Source organism: Trichechus manatus, unplaced genomic scaffold (genome assembly GCF_000243295.1).
Source record: "Trichechus manatus latirostris isolate Lorelei unplaced genomic scaffold, TriManLat1.0 scaffold00057, whole genome shotgun sequence".
Taxonomy (NCBI): Eukaryota; Metazoa; Chordata; class Mammalia; order Sirenia; family Trichechidae; genus Trichechus; species Trichechus manatus.
The window spans coordinates 5,565,827-5,577,107 of NW_004443993.1; the positions used below are offsets into that span (position 1 = coordinate 5,565,827).

The 11,281-nt window shown below is 47.4% G+C and overlaps 1 protein-coding gene and 1 pseudogene across 1 annotated transcript in view; one reads left to right on the top strand and one right to left on the bottom strand.

The window, feature by feature from the left end:
* Positions 1-286: 286 nt before the first annotated feature.
* LOC101344789 (40S ribosomal protein S3a-like) lies at positions 287-1,077 on the bottom strand (annotated as a pseudogene).
* Positions 1,078-10,276: 9,199 nt separating this feature from the next.
* CAMSAP3 (calmodulin regulated spectrin associated protein family member 3) overlaps positions 10,277-11,281 on the top strand; it is a 19,604-nt gene continuing 18,599 nt past the window's right edge. The window contains exon 1 of the mRNA XM_004378591.1: positions 10,277-10,346. Within this exon, the coding sequence (XP_004378648.1) occupies positions 10,277-10,346 (70 nt within the window). The remainder of the gene's footprint in view (positions 10,347-11,281) is intronic.

An 11,281-nucleotide genomic window follows, 5' to 3' on the forward strand; every position in this document is an offset into this window, starting at 1 on the left:
CCAGTATTGTGTGGTTGTCCACAATTTTGTGATCTGATGTGATTATCCGATGTGCCGTAAATCCTAATCTCTAGAACGTTAATAAGGCAGGATTAGAGGCAGTTATGTTGATGAGACAGGACTCAATCTACAGGATTAGGTTGTATCTTGAGTCAATCTCTTTTGAGATATAAAAGAGAGAATTGAGCAGAGAGGAAAGGGACCTCTTATCACCGGGAAAGAAGAGCCCAGAGCAGAGCACGTCCTTTGTTTTTTTTACAAATAAGATCTTTTAAACATCTGAATTTTAAACAGATTCTTGAACTGGTGGCTTATAGCTATCAGCTCCTTCAACTTTAGCACTTGTCTCATCTCTGGTAGCTTTTCCAGAACTACTACCTTCACCACAAATCTCCCTGAGTTTCCCCAGTTCAAACGTGGGCTTCTTCAGCATTTTCACTTTTCTAACGAACACATCATGAAGAGGATAAACAGATTGGCAATGCTTTTCTGTGTCTTTCCCAACACTGTCTGGAATCAATTTATTGACCACTTCTTCCATTTGTCTGCACCTCTCAGGTCATGATTTCCATCATTTTCTTCTGGATTTCGTGGACCTGTTGGTGCTTAGCATAAGAGGTCTTCTGAATCTGATTGTTGGCGTTTTTAATAAAACCAACACAGGACAGACGAAGCAAATAACCATTAGTAGTCTTCACATCAACATGAGCTTCAATCATGGTCTGCTATTTTTTTAGCCATGGAGCACATTTTGTCACGGATAAGATCCATGCCATGGAAGTTGGTCAAGAAGTTTTTGCCCTGAACCTCCTCAGTAATTAGCTTGAATTTTCTAAATGCAACTTCATCGTTCTGCAGATCAGCCAGGCTTGCTTCAAAAACATGACCCTTGAGGCCTGCAGATGCAATTTTTGTTCCTTGAGTCCTTGTGACTAGTGTTTTCTCAATATTTCTTATATTGAACATAGCTGGTGCTTTCACATCATACCAATGTTTCTTAGAAAATGGATCAACCACTATCTTCTTGGCTCCTTTTTTGCCACCTTTTGTAAGGCGCTTGTTCTTGCCGACTGCCATGGTGCTGCTCAGAGAGCCAAAAGGGCAGACCAGAGTGCATCCTTTGGACCTGGGGTCCCTGTGCTGAGAAGCTCCTAGACCAGGGGAAGATTGATGACAAGGACATTCCCTCAGAGCCGACAGAGACAGAAAGCCTTCCCCTGGAGCTGGTGCCCTGAATTTGGACTTCTAGCCTCCTAAACTGAGAGAATAAATTTCTGTTTGTTAAAGCCATCCACTCATGGTATTTCTGTTATAGCAGCACTAGATAGCTAAGACAGTATGTTTGAGGGTTTTCTTCATTTTTGATGACCCTCTACTTTACCAGCCATGATGTCCTTTTCTAGCTATTGACCTTTCCTGACGACATGTCCAAAGTAAGCAAGACAAAGTCTCCCCATCCTCACTTCTGGTTGTATCTCTTCTAAGACTGATTTTTTCGTACTTCTGGAAGTCCACAGTATAGCCAATATTCTTTGCCAACACCACAATTCAAATGCATTAATTCTTCTATCTTCTCCTCCTTCCACTAAAGGAGGGAAAGGAAGAAAGAAGGAGCCAGAAAATTTCTTCCCACCAAGGACATGTGAATGACAGAGGGTGCGCTTGAGATACTCTCTCTCCCTTAACCATCATCAGTAGGGAGTATGTGTGTGATTGTATTTGTAAGTGTGAGTGCGTGTGTGTCTTAGTTTCCTAAGTACTGCTGTAACACAAGCACCACCTTGTCTCACAGTTCAGGAGGCTAAAAGTTCCATTCAGGGTCTCAATCATGTTGATTCCTTCCTTGTAGATAGTCCTGGGCATTCCTTGGTTCCTTGGCTTGTAGACAATCCTCACAGGGCATCTGTCTTTCCCTGTGTGCGCATGCCTCTGTGTCTAATCTGCTCTTTTTATAACTCAGGAGATACTAGATTTAGAATCCATCCTACTCAGGTATGATCTAATTAACACAACGGAGAAAATCCTATTTCCAAATAGGATCACACCCACAGGCATAGGAGTTAGGATTCCAAAATAGGGGGGCAGGAACACACTTTGATCCCTAATAGTGTGCATGAGTGCAAATGAGTGGGTATGATGTGGTGTATTTGTAAACGTCCCTAGTATGTACTTGTGGATATTTGTTTAGCATTTATTTGTGTGTCTCATTATGCTTTTGCGTGAGAGAAGAAAGGGGCCAAGTTGCCCCTTTAGGGATCCCTTTTGGAGATCGTGGGGGCACAGGGGATATTACTTATCCTGACAGGTAAAAGATTATGGACTTCCAGAACAGAAACCTGTACACCAGTGTTCATCTCTGCACTTTTCACAATGGCCAAAAGGTGGAAACAACTGAAATATCCATCAACAGATGAATGGATAAACAAAATACGGTCTATACACACAATGGACTATTATGCAGTCATAAGGAGAAAGGAAGTGCTGAAACATGCCACAACATGGATGAACCTTGAAAACGTCATGCTGAGTGAAATAAGTCAGTCTTAAAAGGACAAATACTGTATGATCTCGCTTACATGAAATAAGCAAATATATAGAAACCAAGGATTATTAGCCGTTACCAGGGGCAAGAGGAAGGGGGAAAGGAGAGTTTTTGTTTAGGGGCCAGTGAGTTTATGTCAATGGTGGTGGAATGATTTGGAAAAAATAGCAAGAATGGTTGCACTACTTGAAGAATGTAATCAACGTCACTGAATTGTACATGGAGAAATTGTTGAGATGGCGTATGTTTTGTTTTGTATATGTTCATCACAAGTCTCCTTGAGAAACCCTGGTGGCACTGTGGTTAAGCACTTGGCTGCTAACCAAGATGCTGGCAGTTCAAACCTGCCAGCGACTCCGAGGGAGGAAAGACCTGGCAATCTGCTTCTGTAAAGATTACAGCCTAGGAAACCATATGGGGCTGTTCTACTCTGTCATATAGAGTTGCTATGAGTTGGAATTGACTCGACAACAATGGGTTAAGTCTCCTTGATGTCACCCAAGGACCTGAAAATCAACCTGTCCAAAATGAAACCCATGAGCTTCCCCTCCCTCACCCAACCTGGCCCCTCATCTTGTGTCCCCATCTCGACAAACAGCAATACCGTCTACTTGGTTGCAAAAGGCAGAGATCTGGGCAGCTTCCAAAACTCCTCCCTTCCTCTCCTTGCCTCCCATCCCAATCAGTCAGCAAATCCTGTTAGTTCTAGCTCCCTTTGTTCTAGCCCCAAGGACACCACCCTGGAATTGGCCGTGTGCTCTGTGAGTCACTGGCACCAGTAGGGTTGTCTTGGAGAAAGCAGGTCCCTCCAGGCAGCCCGAAAGCCCACAGACACGCATGGGTCTTTCTGGACCACACTTCCAAGCCTGGCTTCATGGTTCCCAGCTGGGAACTAAAAGTCCTCTCATACAAAAATTTGTACATACACTGTTATGTGACCCTAGTTGTTCTCCCTATACTGTGACAGCATACCCCTCCCTTCCACCCCAGATTTCCCGTGTCCATTCAACCAGCTCCTGATCCTCTCTGCCTTCTCATCTTGCCTCCGGATAGGAGCTGCCCATTAAGTCTCATGTATCCACTTGAGCTAAGAAACACACTCTTCACGAGTATCATTTTATGCCCCATAGTCCAGTGTAATCTTTGTCTGAAGAGTTGGTCTCGGGAATGGTTTTAGTTTTGGGCCAACAGAGAGTCAGTTGGCCATGTCTTCTGGGGTCCCTCCAGTCTCAATCAAACCATTAAGTCTGGTCTTTTTACTAGAATTTGAGTTCTGCATCCCACTTTTCTCCTGCTCTGTCAGGGACTTTCTGTTGTGTTCCCTGTCAGGGCAGTCATTGGTGGTAGCTGGGCACCATCTAGTTCTTCTGCTCTAAGGCTGATGAAGTCTCTGGTGTATGTGGCCCTTTCTGTCTCTTGGGCTAATACTTTCCTTGTGTCTTTGGTGTTCTTCATTTTCCTTTACTCCAGGTGGGTTGGGACCAATTGATACATCTTAGATGGCTGCTTGATAGCTTTTAAGACCCCAGATGACACTCACCAATAATCTGCTCCTTTTATAACCCAGAAGTGATTAGATTAGAACTCACCCTGGGCGGGGGGTGGGGGGTGGATTCTAATTAACAAAACCATGTTTCCTGGCAAGAAGTATTTGGTGGTCACAACTGGTGTTGGGGGGGTGCTACTGGCATCTAGTGGGTAGAAGCCAGGGACTCTGCTTAACACCCTACAATGCACAGGAAAGCTCCCCACCACAAAGAATTACCCAGCCTAAAATGTCAGTAGTACTGAGGTTAAGAAGCCCTACACCAATACTATTCAAAGTGTGGTCAATGGACCCAAACTGCTGGTTACCATCTAGATGAGAGATGCAGACAATAATAGGTGTTTAGAGACTTTATAATTATTTGACAGAGTATTTTTTATCACAGTCAATGGTGGTTCAGTGCTAGAATCCTCACCTTCCATGTGAGAGACCCAGATTCCGTTTCCGTCCAATGTATTTCATACGCTGCCACCACCTGCCTGTCAGTGGAAGCTTTCGTGTTGCTGTGATGACAAACAGGTTTCAGCAGAGCTTCCAGACTAAGAGAGACTAGGAAGAAAGGGCTGGCAAGCTACTTCAGAAAATCAGCCAATGAAAACCTTACGGATCACTGTGGTCTGACTCACAACCGATCATGGGGATGGTGCAGGACCAGGCAGTGTTTTGTTCTGTTGTGCATGGAGCTGCCATGAGTTGGAGATCGACTCAACAGCTGCTAACAACAACTCTTCTTATCATTGTTGGGCTTGTATTTTGCATGTACTTTTCAAATTTTATCTTTCTAGAAATTCATTTTTATTGCATTTTACGGGTTGGAAAAAAAATAAGTGGTCCTTCACTGGAGAGAGTCTGAGAAGCATTGGACAAAAGACCCTTTACCATTGTCTACCATGTTCCTCATTACGCTTCAGCTGAACAGACCCAGCTTGTTCCCACCACCATGCCTTTGCCCTCCAATTTCCCTGTGTCTGGGATGCTCTGCTCCAACTTCTCCTTTTCATCCTTGAGTCTCTGCCCACTACCCTTGCTGCCCCGGCTCAAGCAGCCTTCACTTCAGCTGCCTCTAGTTCCTCACCTTGTTTTATCATAGGTTCAATTTTATACCTAGCTGAAATGACCTCGTTCACATAATTGTTCATTGCCGCTAAATGCAAGTGTCATGAGGATAGGAACAACACTTGGCTGCACAATATTATTCTTGAAAATTATTTTGGAATGTTTTAGGCACATCTCCCTGAGGTTCCTGGGGCCCCTGATAATAAACTTCAGAGGTGCCGCAGGGTGGGGGTAACACTGTGGGAGTGGGGGGGCCAAAGCAGTGGCCCTGCCCATATCCCATGACTACAGTGTGCAATGGGCTGGATGTACAAGGAGGGGACCTCAACCTTCCTTTGCTCTGAGATGCTCCCCAACTACAGGCCTCACCTAACCCCATGTGTGGGTCATAGATGTTGAGAGAAGGTAGGGCCAGCCTCAGAGTGACAGGGCTGCATAGTGAGCGGTTAAGCCCATGAACCCTAGATTCAGGCAGCCTCAGAACTTCCTTCTGCTCTCCTTGCCGTGTGACTTTGGGGCTCTCAGCCTCAGTTTTTCTATCGGTAAAGTGGGGATAATACTCATTATTCTAGGTCTGTTGGAAAGATTAAATGAGATTGTGTTGGGCATATGACAGACTCAAAAACTACCTGTTAGTATGATCCCAGAGGAGTCCCTGGGTAGTACAAACAGTTAACGTGCTTGGTTGCTAACTGAAAGGTTGAATTGCACATCCACCCAGAAGTGCCTCAAAAAAAAAAAGGCCCGGAGATCTACTGCTGACAAATCAGCCAAGGAAACCTATATGGAGCACAGTTTATTCGGACACACCTAGGGTAGCCATGAGTTGGTGTCGACTTTATGGCAACAGGTACTGGTATGATCCCTGAAATGCACACACAGAAAATTTTGCAGGTGATTTCTGGGGGTTCATTAAAAAAAAAAAATGTTGCTGTCAAGTCAACTCCCATTCATAGTGACCCGGTGTGTGTCAGAGTAGAACTGTGCTCCATAGGGTTTTCCACGGCTGATTTTTCAGAAGTAGATCACCAGGCCTTTCTTCAGAGGTGCCTCTGAGTGGACTGAAACCTCCAACCTTTTGGTCAGATGCCCCCAAACCTCGTCCTGAACCCCTGACCTACAAACCCCCTAAGTCATCTCCATCCCCAGCTTAATAACCAGGGCCTGGCTAATGAGTTAGGAGGCCACAGGTGAGGAAGGAGGCCCTAGGCAGGGACAAGGGGAGCGCCAGAGGGGGACTGTGGGAGGGGGTTGCCCCTGCACACAAGGAGCCAGTGTGTCTGGAGCTCCCTGGGCTCCAGAACAGGGCCCCAGGGGCAGGTGGGACCTCGATTCCAGCCACTGTGGGTGGGTGGGGCCGTCTCGCCCAGCCAGGTGTTCCAGTTGGCCTGGTGTGGGGGCAGGGCCCAAGGAGGCCCCTGACGCCCCGGGGCTGGGGCACTGTGCCCAGCTCCTGCCCTGACACCTCGGGACGCCCCCAGCCTCTCCCAGCCGGGACAGGCCAGCCCGCGGGGCCCCCTCCTGGGGTGAAGAAGCGTGTGCCCGCGTGTCCACCACCCATCCTGGGAGCGTTTGCGAGTGGCAGACGCCGTCTTCCTCAGCGTTTTTCCTTGAGGTGCAAAAAGGTCATGGGAACTTTCCTAGGAAGAGCAAACACGCGTGTGAGCCGCAGAACGTGCCACGCTCACAGGAGGGGCGGGGCGCAGTGGGCACTTGTTTTTCCTGCAAGGCACGCCTCCCCGAGCCAGGAGTCCCCGATCCCCTGGCAGCCACAGACGGAGAAACCGAGTCCCAGTGGGGAAAGAATCTCGTCCAAGTCCCTGCAGGGGGCTGAGGCGCAGCCGCAGCGCGCGTGTCACACACATGCACACGTGCGCTCGAACGCAAACACGCTGGCCCCTTTCTGGGCCACATCCACTCCTGCACGGGCGCATCCCAGCAGGAGGACCCTCGCCCAGATCCCCTCCTCTGCGGCACCCATTCCTACCTGGTCACACACACTCTCGGACAAACTGAGACAATCGCGCAAACACATGCCTGCAATGTGTGCTTAATTCCTAGGAAGGCGCGCTCAAGGACAGCCTTCCGGGGTTGGGGCGTCTCAGGGGCCTTCCTCGATGTGGTCCTCTTTGGTCTCACAGCACTTCAAAACCACTATCTGCAGCGTGTGTGCGTGTGTGTGTGTGTGTGTGTGTGTGTGTGTGTGTAGCTTGAACTCCCCTTGTAGTTGTAAATGTACAAATTTGCACCCCCATCCCCTTGGACAGACACCCATCCAGCTTCACTCATATATGAAGCACTAACATATCTAGATGCACACAAACACTCACACTTGCATACTCACAAAGCCATTCAAAACATACACGCTCACACTTGTAGAGATGCACACGCAGCCACATTCATATACTCACACCTGACATTCGTAAGTGCACTCACGTATAAAGAGATACATTCAGACAGTCAATTTACATTCAGAAAACAGATACACACATGTAAAAATGGCATGGGGGCAGTGTCTGACCTCCTCTAACTTCGCAAGGGGGAAGGAGAATCAAGATCCACAGCCCAAGCTGATTCCTATGAGGTGGCGGACAGACATGCCTCCTCTCTCCGCCATCTTTGCTAATTCTGATACCAACCGTTCCTCCCACGGCACTCTCTACTTCTCTGCTGGGTTCGATAATTCATTGCAATGGCGACACAGAACTCACAGACAATACTCATGATTATGGAGTTTATTAGGGAAGTAACAGTTACAGTTCAGGCTCAGGAACACTCAGGATACAGTTCTGCCATCAGGACAGCCTCTCCCCAGCTGTGCTTGCAGGCACGCCTCTCCCTGGCCCTCAGCTTCTACCCAAAGGCACTCAGATTTCTCCCTCCGTGGGCTGGGAAGCCCACCACGCTGTCTCATGCTGCCGAGTCTCTGCTGCTAGGTCTCTGCTGCCGGGTCACTCCTGCCTCCACTTCTCCCCATCTTCAGGGTTACAGCTTGTTCTCTGTCTCCTGGGTCCAGGAGCTTCTCAGCGCGGGGATCCTGGGTTCAAAGGACATGCTGACTCCTGGCTGTTCTTCCTTGGTGGTGGTGGGATCTTCTCTTTCCCGCCTCTGGGATGGCTCACCTCAAGCCCAGTGGGATGGGCAAAGCTGACCAATCCCTTTGGTGGGCCACAATTACCATATCTACACAGTCCCGCCTAATCATTTGGGTAGGAGTTACAAGACCGTGGCTAGAAAGCCCACACAAAAGTGATCCATCACACTGCAACATGCGCACACGCACTCGTCTGCACGTGCCACACTTGTGTGCACACACAGATGCACGCTATGGTTCTTAGTTGGCATCAAGTTGGCTCCGACTTACAGTGACCTTATGAACAACAGAACAAAACATTGCCTGGTCTGCGCCATCCTCATGACTGCTGGTATGTTTGAGTCCACTGTGGTGGCGATTGTGTCAATTCATCTCATGGAGGGTTTCCCTTATTTTTGCTGACGCTCTACCAACCATGATGTCCTTTTCTAGCGAGTGGTCTTTCCTGAAGACATGTCCAAAGCAAGAGAGTTGAAGTCTCGCTATCCGGGCTTCTGAGAAGCATTTTGGTTGTATTTTTCCTAAGGCCGATAACCACAAATACACAGAGGCGTAAACGCCAGCTTCACACACAGAAATACACTCAGAAACAGATACAACATGTCAGCACACACATAAGCAGATAACACACAAACCCATACATACATGTACACTTATTATACACACACAATGACACCCAGATCTGCACACCCAGACATACAGACCCACAAACACTCATAGACACACAAACACTTGTACATTCACAATTACACACAGCCAAAGGGCACAGAGCAGATGTTTTGACACACCAAAAAGCAATGAGGTGCACAAATACGAAACAAATATCTAAAAACAGGGGCTCAGACATTTACAAATACACCCCAGAACACCTGTACAAGGGCACCCATGTACACAAACACCTGCACTCACACACACACAAATACATTCACACTTACCCTATTATGGATTGAATGGTATCCCCCCAAAGTATGTGTTGAAGTCCTAAACCCTGTACCTGTATGTGAAATAGGGATTTTCTTTTGCTATGTTAATGAGGTCATACCAGGGCAGGGTGGGTCCTGAACACAGTCACTTCTAAGTGGTATCTTATGAAAAAGAGAAGAAGAGACACACTCAAGGGAGAAGACAGAAGCCATATGAGGACTCGTCTACAAGCAAAGGAACGCCAAGGATTGCCAGCAGACACCAAAAACTAGGAGACAGGCTCCCAGAAGGACCTCAATTTGGACTTTTAGCTTCCAGGACTGTAAGACAATACGTTTCTGTTCTTTAAAGTCATGGGCTTGTGGTATTTTGTTACGGCAGCCCTAAGAAAGTAAGACACACCCCCATTCCGACAGACACCATCAGACTCATATACCACACACAAATACATCTACTCACTCTAATACACAATTCTTAGATAAGTATGCACACTCACTCTCTCACAAATGCATTCAGAAGTAGATCTTCTTACACACGTATATACACTTCTATGGTTGAAATACACTCAGGCTCACACTATATAGTCAAATGCAACATCCACAGATACACTCACATGTAAACACATATTTATGCACAAAATTGCATTCAGAAATTGTTACACACGCACACACAACCGTAGTCACACCGCCACACTCATATACTCCTATACAAATGCACTTAGACACAAGTACATTCCCACCTACACACAGCCAGAGCTCCACACACAAATACTGCAGGCATCACAAATGCACACACAGGCATTTACAAATTTACCCAGTAACAGCCGCACAGTCACACTCATGGACACAAGTAGTCTCACTCCTTTATAAATACACACACGCTCATTGTGTGTTCTTCATGGACACGTGCATGAATTACACTCTCACACAACACACAAATACATTTAGATGCACACTCATATATCCACTGGCAAAACACAGGTACTTGCATATGAATATCTACTTCCACACACACACACCATTACCTTCACACCCAGATATGCACACGCAGATGCCCTCAAATACACTCATTCACCACCCAAATTTATTCTCACACACACCTACACACACCCTCCATGCCCATCCTCAAGACTGAAACTTACATAATACAGATCCTTGTACACTCGGCACACATTAAAAACACAGGTGCGAATACATTTAGATGCACACGATATGCACATCCACATATCCACTGGCAAAACACAGATACTTGCACACGAATATTTACTTACACACACAGTAACACCTGTACAATTGCATCCTTGTACACAAACATCTGTGCTCATTCACACGCAGATACATTCACGCACACCTTGTTATGGATTGAATTATGTCCCCTCAAAATATGTGTTGAAGTCCTAGCCCCACTTCCTGTAAACGTGACTGTTTGGAAATAGGGGGTTTCTTTTGTTATGTTAATGAGGGCATACCTGGGCAGAGAACAAACCACTTGCCTTCGAATCGATTCCAACTCATAGCGACCCTATAGGACAGAGTAGACCTTCCGCATAGGGTCTCCAAGGAGCAGTTGGTGGGTTTAAACTGCCGACCTTCTGCTTAGCAGCCAAGCTCTTAACCACTGGGCCATCAGGGCTCCTAGCAGGGTAGGGTGGGTCCTAAACCTAATCCCTTCTGTGTCCCATCCTCAGGACACAGACACCTACATAATACAGATCTCTGTACACTTGACACGCATTAAAAACAGACACACCCCGTTACACTCACACCCAGATACGCACACTCAGACGCCCTCAAATCACTCATCCAACACCCAAGTCCATTCAGAGACACACACACACACGTGAACAGAGACACACATACTTGCACCCTCACAAACACAACCAGAAACAGGTGCACCGACCGCTGGCCAGGAATTACAACCCCTCACGCACACAGGACACACACTTGGGCGCGCATACACGTCCACAGGCAGAGGCACGCTTATCCTCTCCGGTGCCACACGTACACACACGCGAGCACGCACACGCGCGCACACTCATCCCCCAGTCATCTCTGCAGTGCGGGCCCCGCCTCGCCCGGGACCCGGCGAGGGGGGCGCGCCGCCGGGAGGGAGGCGCCGG